The sequence below is a fragment of the Micrasema longulum genome, unplaced genomic scaffold (genome assembly GCF_059751315.1).
Source record: "Micrasema longulum isolate JH-2025_06_02 unplaced genomic scaffold, ASM5975131v1 h1tg001067l, whole genome shotgun sequence".
NCBI lineage: Eukaryota > Metazoa > Arthropoda > Insecta > Trichoptera > Brachycentridae > Micrasema > Micrasema longulum.
The window spans coordinates 627,888-640,299 of NW_028278255.1; the positions used below are offsets into that span (position 1 = coordinate 627,888).

Genomic DNA, 12,412 nt, shown 5'->3' on the forward strand with positions numbered 1-12,412 from the left:
TTTGGCAACAAGAAAACAAATACTTAGCTACACGTTTTTGCCGTAGGTACTGTTTTTGTTGCAATTTTCAATTCGTTTTTCAGTTGGCATGCGCATTGTTTTATAATACCATCGTATTATTTATTGTTGCATTGAGCCTATACATTTGACTGCGTTTACATTACGTTATGCGATACATATTTGTTTACTTCCATGTATAACAAACACCTCAGTTTGAAAGTTAGTTTTACACAAAAAAATGATAAAATACGGTGCTTTCATAACAATAAGTCATATAAATGTGTTAAGTGTTTTTGTGTCTTTGGTTATAGAAAAGTTTAAATAAAAAATCACGTTAAATACGGAACTGCTAAGAAAAGTCTCAGTGATGGTTATTAGGTAATTCAAAATAGTAAATAACCAAAAATATTTATTAAATTAGCGCTTACAATAAAATGTAACCTATTTTTAAAAAAAATAACCTAGAAATGTTACTACAGGTATGAGAAATAAACAATAATATAAAATTAATAGTGTGCGCGGAAGGGAAATTAAGAATAGTTTCAATTAAAAATACTTTTTTATTATTTGGTAACTTTGTAATTATATGGATATGTAATTTACGATTAAGCAATTAACAATTCAATTGATACTCTAATTCTAGTACAGTGCTTCGTATACTGACTGACTTTTTAAATAGTGTTAAAAACATTTAAATCGGAATATTTTTGCATGAAAACAGAGTTTTAACACACGTGGCGTGCAAACTAACAATGAACACGAGATTATTAACATTTTGGAAAACTATTGCGTAATATTTTTCAGTTCGTGTATTTAATTTAATTAAAGGTGTTAAATACTTAAGTAGGCATATCGTATTTAGAGTCAGTTTTATAAATCTTCGTTAAAAGTGTATTGGAACAAATAAACATATACATTCTGATCAACATACCATAATATTTAAATTTTCATGTATTTTCGTAATATAATGTTATATATATCAATCTTGATTTAACACAATCAAAATCGTATTTCGCTCTCGTTCATTCTCATACGATACGAATTAATTTACGAAACTAATTAGTTACAGAATAAGGCCACTGATTTAGTTGACATAGGTTATTTTCACAAGTCAGGAATAACGTTAAAAATATAATACACCTTTAGAGCGGATTTTTACGATTCCAATAATACAACTATCAATGTATTCAAAACGAGTTTTCATTTATAATTTTCTGGTTTAAAAATTAGCTCATACAAAACGGCGCTCAGTTGGCATCACGTCATTTTGACGTCACGCGTTACGACCGCCGACTGGGCTTCAATAAACATTGCGTTTAAGTTTGGCGTCATAACGTCATACGTGCCGTTTGTCCCACAGGGCGCATGTCTTGTTCTCGGGTAATTAAAAATATGCATATTTTAAACTTTTGTAGGAAACTTATCCGATTTCGCACTTATTACAAAAAATTAATTAAAAAAATTAAATCAATAAAACTTTTCATTTGTTTAAAAATTAAGAAAAAGTAAAAATACCCTATCATTGCGATATTCGTGTTCAATGAAAATCTCGAGTGTTTATAGATGAATTATTTGTGTTCGGAATACAAATTTAAAAACTACATACCCAACCGACATTATTTGAAACTACTTTTTTACTTTGAAATGTTATTGAAATTAAAAGGATGGAATATCTAACATCTATCTGTTTTGAAACAACCACGTTTTCAACAGTTTGTGTTTTAATATTAGTGAATTTTTTTATGAGTGATTTTGTGTTGTGCTTTGTGATACGACTGTACTTCGATGGCTCAAGAAGATGTGAAGAAGATGACAGCGGTAAGAAAACATTTTCTTCTTCTTTGGAATATTACAACTGAATTAAAATTGTTTTCAATGCATAGGTGTTGATAATCGAGAATAGAATATATATATTTTTAAATGTAAATCCAATCAACAGGCTTATGGAAGCCCTAACAGATTGGCATCAATGATATAATATATAATACAATGAATTAACTTAATATACGAAATCTATTAAAATGCACAATAGGTATAGTAATGACATGATCTAGGTAGACGTGGCAAGTGTATAATATCAACCCAGTAGCTCAATCACAAATAACTATCGATGCCGACGTGCTAATAAGCGACATGATAACAATTTCTCACCACGGTTGTTTATCGTATTCGCGATCACAATGCAACATCCGTGAACACCTAATATTAAATGTCAAAATATTTACGTTTCGCGACGTGTAATCCTGCTGCGCAATCACATATTTGAATTTCACCGGTGTAAATATGGAAAATATTCCAAAATTGCTATTTTTATTTATTTATTTGTTATTTAGGCAAGCCCTAACAGATGTCAAGAAAAGCAGTCGCCATAGTAATTGTAATTTAATTTTCACTTTTTTGTATTAGATACTCCTTACTATTTTGCAAATGCAATATATTTTATGTTCCAACTCGGTTATAAGCTTAGACTATACCCTGTCTGCGTAATCTATAAGTGTGAAAGCACTACAATTAATGATATGAATCATACACGTATATTGTATTATTTTTTATAGTAAACGCCGATTTTTCGCCAGTGAACTGTATTTATTTATAAGAAAACAAAAAACAAACCAACACGAGCGTTGACTTGGAGATTACAGACGCTTTTTTTTATTTATTCATTTTTTAATTTTTTTTTTAATCAATTTATTGCAAAAAAATGTATACATACTTAATAACATGGAATCTATATAAAACTAATTAATGTAAAATGAAAACGGAGTATTGTCTGTTTATGATAGTCTCCATCTAACATGGCTCAGCCTGTTCTAAGATGGAGATTTTTTTATCTTTAGAGCATCAGTAGTCCTATACTAATAAAACAATAACATAAAAAAGAAAAACTAAAACTACTTAAATATGAATGCCTAGCTAATCTAATGTAATAAATTAAAAATCTTAATAATAACTTAAGCATTATTGTTCACTGTGATCGCTCAAATATGCTTAGCATGTTTTTTAGCACTTTGATAGTTATTTATGATTTGAGCTACAGGGGTGATATTTCAAACGCTCTCGAGGCCGTATTATCGTGTATCATGTATGTAAATACACAAGAAAAACTACTTTCTCGTGCCGCGAGAGCGGTTCAGATTAGCACCCCATCACCGCTTTCCATGTTCCATTTGAAGTTCCGTCCTTGCAATATTTGAGAACCTTGTATAACAGCTACTGATCTAAGTTGTTGTTGTTCCAATAATGTTTAATGATAAATTATGACATTAACCCAAATCTATCTTAACCTAGGAAAATTCTAAGTACCTACAACGGACTCGTTTAACGCGGTTACGAAATAACACAGTGTAAAGAAAAAATTGAAATTGAAATATATACATTTTGTCATGATCAGAACAGCGATGGACGTGCGAAAAATGCGACTTTGACCTTTTTATATTTTTTTATTATTTTTTTTATTTAAATTTCATTGATAAACCCTTACGTGTTACATACATTTAACAAAATATTTTCACTTTTAAAATTCACATTCTACTGTTAATAATAATATTTTTAATATCTTTTGAAAAGGTTGTCTGAGTCTTTTGTTTAGTTTTGTCTGGTAGTTTATTGTATAATTTCAGTCCATGGTTTATAAGTCTCGATTGTCCTTTTCTCGTTTTAAAAGATTGTTTATGATATTTTTCTGATATTCTCGTATTGTGTTCATGTTTACTACAGTTTTTTTCAAGTTTTAATTCTTCGTCTACAATTACATCAGTGGCTAATTTATGAATACATTTTAAAGATTCTAGTTTAAAGAGTTCAGTTACATTTAATTGTATAGTTTGTTCAAAAAGTTCTTTAGTTGTTGTTAGATAGGGAAGGTCATATACTAACTTTAATATTTTATTTTGCTGTCTTTGTAGTCTGTTTATGTCATTTTGATTTCCTGTTCCCCATAGTAGTTGATCTTAGAAAAAGTTTTATATTCCAGGTTTGAAAACAAATATAACTAAACTAAGTATCACTTATCGAGTTATGAAGTGTCAAAAAAATATTTAAACCGCTCTCATGTAAAGTTGAAGAAAATCACACGCGTCCTCAGAGTAATAATTCTCTAGAGAAGCCTTTAAGCTCTATTGGATAGAACAAAAAAGTTCCAAATTGTTGGTTTTGTTGTTTAGTTTTTAGTTTAACAACAAACGTGTAATGGACGGTTTCGGTTCGCACTCGCGATAAGGAAACATCACGTTTTTTTAAAACATTAAAGTAATAAATATTTAATAGCGAATCGGGTCGTGGTCCCGAGGTAGTATTGTGGACTCACGGACCAAAGGTCCTAGATTCAAATCCCACTCTACCATAACTCGATTTCCATTTTTCCAGCACAAGTTATTTACGACTTTTAGGAAATGGTCTGAAAATGTAAATATTTGAGTAAATAATAAGAACTCTAGTATATCTCTTTTTTAAAAAAATAAATAAAAATAAAGTAATAAAGGTCGATAAAATACAGTCCAGTAAAAAACAAAAATTTTTTGCTCATTATTAGTATCTAGCATAAAAAATATTTTTTTATTTGTAATTTTGAATTCCCGCAAAACGATCATTCGTTGGCCACGCCCCTAATACGTCACGATTCATGTTTATTTGTTCCTGACTGTTCAGATGTGTTTAGAACATTGCCACGAATCTTGACGTCAAATTTATCAAGGCCAAACATGCCGCGTTTTTCTAGCGACGTATTAAAAAAAAATCAAACATGAAAACATTAAGAAAGTCATGGGTCAAAACGTAAACCTACTCATTTATGAGTAGTTTAGTCGCCTTCTGTTTGATGTGCGTATGCGGTTTCTGGACTGTTCTTAATTCTATGCTAAATAGCTTAATACGTAATAGGTCAACGTCAAAATTATCTTCGATTAATTTAAATTAGTCTTATTGCGAGCTCCATAAAATGAACACGCACATTATAATTCAATATTCAATATGAAGTCGACTTTCAATATTTACAGAATTTCATGAGCGTGCAAACGTCAAAGTCTCTTCTTAAGTTGACTGTAGAATAGTGACTAGTGACCTCTTTACATATCCGCAATCCGCACACGGGCACAGGCCGGGCCGGGCGTAAGCAAAGGTGTACCGTCACCAGTAGGCGAGACTTTGCCATATTGCCATAGGCCGTAGATGGTAGATGTCTAAAGAACATTCACGGAGACTGGACCGCTGTGGCCCATTTCACACCGCGGCAAAAATCTACACGGCATGATAAAATACAATACAGCGAATTGATATTTATTGTGTTACAATTATTTATTTAGTTAATGCCTGGCAAACGCAACAATCAGTACACCATGAGACTTACTAATCTCCAGTCGATTTCCTTTTGCAGGACCTAAGAGTACTAATAATAAATTTGATAAAATTATCATTAAAATCTCTCTTGTTATGTTTAACAATATTAATTGAGTCGGGTTGGGGTCCCGTGGCTAGTGTTGCGGACTCACGAATCAGAGGTCCGAGGTTCCAGCCCCACTCTACCTTAACTGGATTTACATTTCCTAATAAAAGACTTGAGTAAAAAGGTTTTTTCTAATGAATGTGATCACGGATATAAAACTAGAAATAAAAATGAAGTAAGGCTGCCATTTCGTAAGAAGACAAAGACACATAACTACCATTTGAAATAAGAGAACAAAAAAAATAATCATTTAAATGTAAGTTTTACAAAAAATGTGTATAGCAGATAAGTTAGCTCAAAGTAATCGAATTTGGGTTGGCTTTAAAAAAGTTTTTTTTGTGGGTTTTCCAAAATAATGATTTAATGATGTTTTTATCGAAAATCATTGCATTAAAGGGGTTTTCTTTGTTTAAAAGGAGTAAGTCCTTTAATTAAGTAATTTAACATCAACTTTATCATTATGTATCTGTTTTTTTTTCTCGGGATTATTCTTAAAGATTTTTTTGTAATATGGTGAATTTGTTTAAAATGTTTTGATCTTTGCAATATTTTTCGTGATAGCTTTCAACTGTAAATGTATTGTTTAAAAATGTTAATAATTAGTATATATTTTAATAATTATTATAAATAAGTTAATATTAGGACATTCACTTACTCTTAAAATAGTACACAGATAGTACATGATGCGTTAGTGTAAGTTTTCTGAACGCGCCAGCTGAAGTTAAACCACCAGTACTACGTGTTAAGTAAGTTAGTAGGTACGGTACGGTAGTTAGTAATGTCATCAAGCATGACACCCCACTAATAGCTAGGCTAGGGTACTGTGATTTTGTTCACACCAAATGGGCGTGTATTTGTTCCCCACGATCTCTAACACTTTAAATTACATACGTTCAAACTGTTCTAGAAAAACTTTTAATGAATCCATGGAACTTAAAAAGTAAAAGTAGGTACTACAAAACCAACGTAAAAACAAAATAATAGTTACAGTTGCACGGATATTTGAAATTTTTGTTAGTTTAGTAATATGTTTATTATTACAATTAATGTTTTGATGTTGTTCTTGTACTTATATTTTTGTTGTCTATTGTTTGTATCTATATTGTTATTCCTTTCTGTTTATGTTGTTCTTATGTCAATTGTAAATCAATGTAACTTGTTTTTGGGCGATGTTTTCAAGTTTTGGTAGAAGGCCCCTAATAAAGAAAAAAAAAGTTATTATTTCATGTAAATTTGCTTTCAAAACTCTAGTGCATAAATTATTATTATTTATTTATTCACAATTTTATTTCATTTAAATTAATTTATTGGGAATCCGTGGAACTTAAGTCCTTTGTTGAGTTGCGGCGAATAATATATTAGGTGTCAACAAACGTTGTCTGTTTTTTTTTCAAATGAAAAAAAAATGAGCACCAAGAGCATAACAAAATGATAAAGGTTATACGTGATTCGAATGGAAATGTTTTGTTCTACAAGATATTGTGTTTGCTGTTACGTTACAAACATATTTTTTTTTCATTAGCAGCCTTCAAAATATAATGTCAAGTAGACAAAATGAGCATTGTCGCGTTCAATTGAGGTAATAAAGCTGCTCGCAATATTTGCGAAGTGTACGGCGAAGATGTAACGAATGAAAGGACAGTGGCCTTATGCTGTAACTGTTTTTTTATTTTTTTTTAAATTTTAATTTTAAACATTAATTTCACTTAATTTCATATAATATTCCCAAGGAGTTTTTGTAAAAAAACTCATTTAGGGACATGAAGATAACGATATTTATTTAAAGACGTATTTATATTTGAAAACTGTAGTATTATTTTGTAGTAATTAAGATACACACACTAAAAATTAAAAGAGTATAAAAAAGTTCAAAAAATTACAAAATGAACATAATACAAGCTAATATGCTAATTCGTTTCGTAAAATTATTCGTATCGTATGAGAGAGGGAACGAGAGTGAAATATGGTTTTGATTGCGTTAGAATAAGACGGATAAGTATATGACGAACGAACGAACTTACGAAACGAAATTGAGACAGAATAAGCCTGCAGCTCATTGATGGGTTTTGCGTTTCAAAGACTGTAATTTCGACCTGAAAGACATGGGACGTTCCGGACGACCAGTGGACTTCGATGAGGACCGCTTAAACCATATTTTTATGAAGATCCACTTCAAACCACCGAATGATCGGCTGAGCAAAAGAAGAGCATGAATTGTAGTCACATGACTGTAAACCGCCATTATTTTACAGCAAACTAGTCAATGATGTATTCTCCTTATTTGTTTTCTCCTATATTTCCTCGATTAAACGCGTACATAAGGAGGTGTCGAAAATGCTCACTGTCGTCCAATTGACTTTCCCTTTGAAGGCATGTGATTAAATAATATATAACGTTAAATCAGACACAATTTCTTGTAGAGCAGAATTTTTTTTTCGAATGACATTTATAACTTTTCATTTGAAAAAAAAACGGGCACAATTTATGTTAACCCCTAATACAAGTGCTACTTAGAAAAATAAAAATATATACATAGCACTAATATCATTCTTCACATATATTTTTGTAATAATTCATAGCAACGTTGCTCTTTTTTAGAATAATATTTTTTGTTACTATTTTTGCACGAATTCTTTTTTATTTTGATAAGTAGTGTTGCCATATTTAACCCAAATGAACAGAGTATGTACAATGGTCATTATATATGAAGTGCCTACCTAAAGTAACTTCACACGTTGTTGTGGATAATTTATTATTATAATGTACTTTTTTCCGTCTCCGGGTGGAAGAAAGAATACAGTGCTGCATGAAAAATGAGTGTTTTCGACTGGATGGTTACTCTTAAATAAGAATTCCGAAAAAGGAAATCGAGTGGAGATCAGCGCATTTGTCTGCTATTCTGAAGCTCACAATACAATGAGGAACTTCAGCCCTACGGGAAATTGGATACAAAAAATGTTTTCTTGCGCGCGGTAAAAATTAGGGCATTACATTGTACAGTAAAGTTTCATGAAAATGTACGAAAAAAAATCTAAAAAATATTTTAATTAAAACGAACTATTTTGAACGACGTCACTGATTCATATGAATCAATCAATGATAACATAGCTGTGAAAGATATCCGGTTTGCTTACCGTAAACGGACCAATCGGCAGAACTGACAGAGAATAAGCAGAAGAGAACCTCTGACGTCACACTTTGAAAAATCATAGCGCTGATAATATGATATATTAAAATTGGAAAAAATAATTGGCTTAGTTCAATAGTCTATTAACAAATAAAAAAAATATACAAAATCCATTGAACTTCCTTATTAGAGAATACAATCCCGGGACCCGGTCATTTTCAAGCCCCGAAAAACCCGGGATTGTACTTGGGTAATTTCGGGATTTTCGGAATTGCAACAAACAGGTCTTGTTTGCATTCAGTTGGGCCTTGACAATGGCCTTATCTAGATTGCATTGAGGGCACTTTATTACGAAAAAAAAGACAACCAAATAAATCTTATGATGAAGAACCAAGGCAACATATCCCCCAACTCCAATTGTCACTGAAGAAAAACTACAACTAGAAATTGATAAGAGTATGGAACCCCAATATCCTCCTGATGCACGAAATGAATCAGGTTTGCTAAATAGCAATAGACGTGAAATGAACCTATTTAAAATGGAGGAGAAATATCTGTTGTCTATATCTCTAACCAGTGTAGAACCTGAGCGAGCGTTTTCAGCTGCTGCTTGAGTTGGCAATAAACTAAGAAGCAGGCTTAAGCTAGGGTTTCCTAGGACAGCGGTGCCCGTATTTTCACGGCCGTAGTGAACAGTGATGCGGTTGACAGCCGTCGTAACGGTGACTAGAGAGTGGTTTCCTATAAAAATGGTGTTGATAACACCGTTAAAAAATAAAACCACTCTCTATTCACCGCTACGACGGCTGCCTACCGCATCACCGTTCACTACGGCCGTTAAGATACGGGCACCGCTGTCCTAGGAAACCCTAGCTTTAGAAATGAAACATTAGATGCTTTGATATTTCTGCAATTGTATTTTAGGAATTTCAATAGATTATTCTTTTAATGTTTTGTCTTATAATTATATTTTATTGTATTTGCAATAAACAAGTTAATATTTTTTGTTTACTATACAGAAAATGCCTAATTTTGACCTTTTTGTCAGTGTCTTTCATACGATGTTACGTTACTACTACCTTATAAAAAAAATAAAGGTCAAACCACATGATCGTATCCCGGGATTAATACAAATTCCCAGGATTAATAACAATTTTCGGGTTTGTATTCTCTAAATACAAAAGATATGACAACGTTGTCATGTCCGAGCTGCGCGAACAGCCTCGACCGCGCGGGACAGTACGCTGGGACAATACGAAAATTCGGCAAAATTCAAAAATAAATACACGACGGCGTTTATTACGAGCGAATTCATGATTTATATCAAGATGTATTGAAATTGTTAAAGGACGAACTAAATAATGAAACAGATTGTTTTCAGACATTTTTTTGGGAGCGACACGTTAGCCACGCGCGATGGAGGGTAATCACTGTTCCCCGGAGATAGCCTGCCCGTCTGTCTCGGTCGCAATATCTCGGGATAATGTTTTGTCCTACAAATTGCTGTTTACACGTGGACAATGGTCGAGTCCTGAGACAAAACTGTATTGTCTACGTGTAAACGACCTTTAAAGGTTTCAGCTCACAAAAATCAACAGTGGAAGTACTTCCTCCACATACCCGAAACCGTTTTAAAGACCGAGGGTCTTCTTTTCGGTTGAACTCATACAAAAAGCAATGTTTTTTTTTTAATGAACGAGTTACTCTTTAAAAATTAATATTCATATGTATATCGCGATTTTAACTGATTTTAACTCTACAATTTTCTCTGCCCTATTTACTGTGATTTAGCAAATTATATGAAGGGCCTTCGTCGGATATTGTCATTCATCTTCATGACAATATTGCAAACACGAATGGTCACAAAAATTAACAGATGGAAGAATTGAAGAAATGCGGATGTTCAAACTTAGGCAGAACGGTGAATGTTACACAGTTTGTAGAGTGGCCGCTTAAACCGATGGCCGATGACAGGTCATAAGCCCTGTAAATGCCTAGACTTATTTTTTTCCTTCTCTATTGTAATATGCGAATCTTAATAACTAGGGAGTGAAATCTAGTCTTTGTCTAAAAATATTTAGAAAAACTAAAAATATTTAGAAAAACTCTGTATATTTTGAATTATGCACAACTGACCATTGCTCTCTTGGGATCCCAAACAAAAATGTGCAAATGGCAGTCAGAAACAATTACTAACTTGAATAATTAATTTCCATATTTGATTTACCGAAAATTGTTTTAAAAACAAATTGATTATAATGTTATGTATCGTGGATCGCGATTATGTCGACTCTCACCTCGCATTCGAAGAGGTAATTAGACAGAAACATTGGAATTATTAGAGCCTAACTCTGCTAGACAAAAGTGCGAATTAATTGAATTAACTAAAAATAAATAGCGAAAGTTAATTATTTTTTTACAACGACTTTTTATTTCACTTAAATCAACATAATGATTTGATTTTCTGGTACATTCCTAATTTTATGACAACTTTGGTGCTTTTGTAAATTCCACTACAAAAAAATATCTGATAAGTGACAAAATACTAAAATGAATTAATGTTTGAATAATTAAATAATAATAAGGGCTCTTGATATTTCGTTCGATAAACCAATTTTATTATGAGAATCGGCATTGATTCAAACTAGAACGCTTTAAGTTATTAACGTCTCATTAAAAGTAGGTGTTAACTAATTATCAAACATTAAATAAAATAATAATTTTATTTGACTGTAGTTATGTAGAGAAATATTTATAATTAATACAACTTATCAGTTTCAGCGATATTAATACTTCGAATCACTGATAAAAGATCGATAAGAAATGAAATATTTGTCCGATTAATCTACGTCAGATGCAAATTGAAGGTATTTTATGTCAGAAAAAAGGTCCTGTTGTATTTTGACCCACTAAAAATTATAATAACACACCGTAAATGGTTATAAAAAAATCTAAGTATTTGACAGCTGGGTGCGAGTATAAATTACGAAAACTTTAAACTTACTTATGAAATCTGTCCGTAGTCATTTTGGACGATTGACTTATTCACAGTCACTTCGAAATTTATTAAATGTGTATCATGTCCATGTTCGCACCACTATCATTTATTAAACCACATTAAATCATCACTGAATATCTAAATAAAAAGTTTTTATGTCCATTGCAATGTGTAATGACGCTAAATGCAAGTAGCACGGGTTGTTTGGTAACTTTTCTAGTGTTTTGTTGTCACGACGATATATTGATAAACTTTGACGGCTCACTTGTATGCAGTATGTAGAACACAAATAACAGTTACACCTGCTTGAACAAAACTCAGGTGAGCGCGTTTCCCCCTACGTACTTACCTAGCGATACACGATACCGGACGAATATAAAAAGTCCGATAAAGAATGCGTGAACGACATCTCGTTTTTAAAACGACCATTTCATTGAAAATGTACGGCATAAAAAATGATCGCCAACGCCATCTTGCGGCATCGTAAGACGGCTCATCTTATGTTTAGAGACACCTATGAATGAGTAGCATTATAATTTTATACCAATTTTTTCCAAATTTATGTACAATTTGCTGTGGTTTAAAACTTGGATGTATTTGATAAAAATAATAAAATTTATGCAAAAAGCTTACCCTTTATCCATAATTACATTCGGTATAAAAACTTAACACAGTGTATACAAGGTTTTAAAATTATACAGTGCGTTGCTGAGCGAATAAAAAAGGGAAACCAATCAGAAAATAAAAATGACTTATAAGGGAGAACAATATTGTATCGTTTTGAGTTCAAGATGGCCTATTTAATTTATTATGAGGTATTTAGACAGGATTTGTTTTTTACTTCGGT

General features: G+C 31.9%; 1 protein-coding gene across 2 annotated transcripts in view; it reads right to left on the reverse strand.

Moving 5' to 3' along the window:
- Positions 1-12,010, reverse strand: part of Sans (SAM_USH1G_HARP domain-containing protein Sans) — a 34,479-nt gene extending 22,469 nt beyond the window's left edge. For both annotated transcript variants that reach the window (XM_088233172.1, XM_088233171.1), the window contains exon 1: positions 11,572-12,010. In XM_088233172.1, coding sequence (XP_088089298.1) covers positions 11,572-11,594 — 23 coding nt within the window. In that variant the 5' untranslated portion in view covers positions 11,595-12,010. The remainder of the gene's footprint in view (positions 1-11,571) is intronic.
- Between the last annotated feature and the right edge of the window lie 402 nt (positions 12,011-12,412).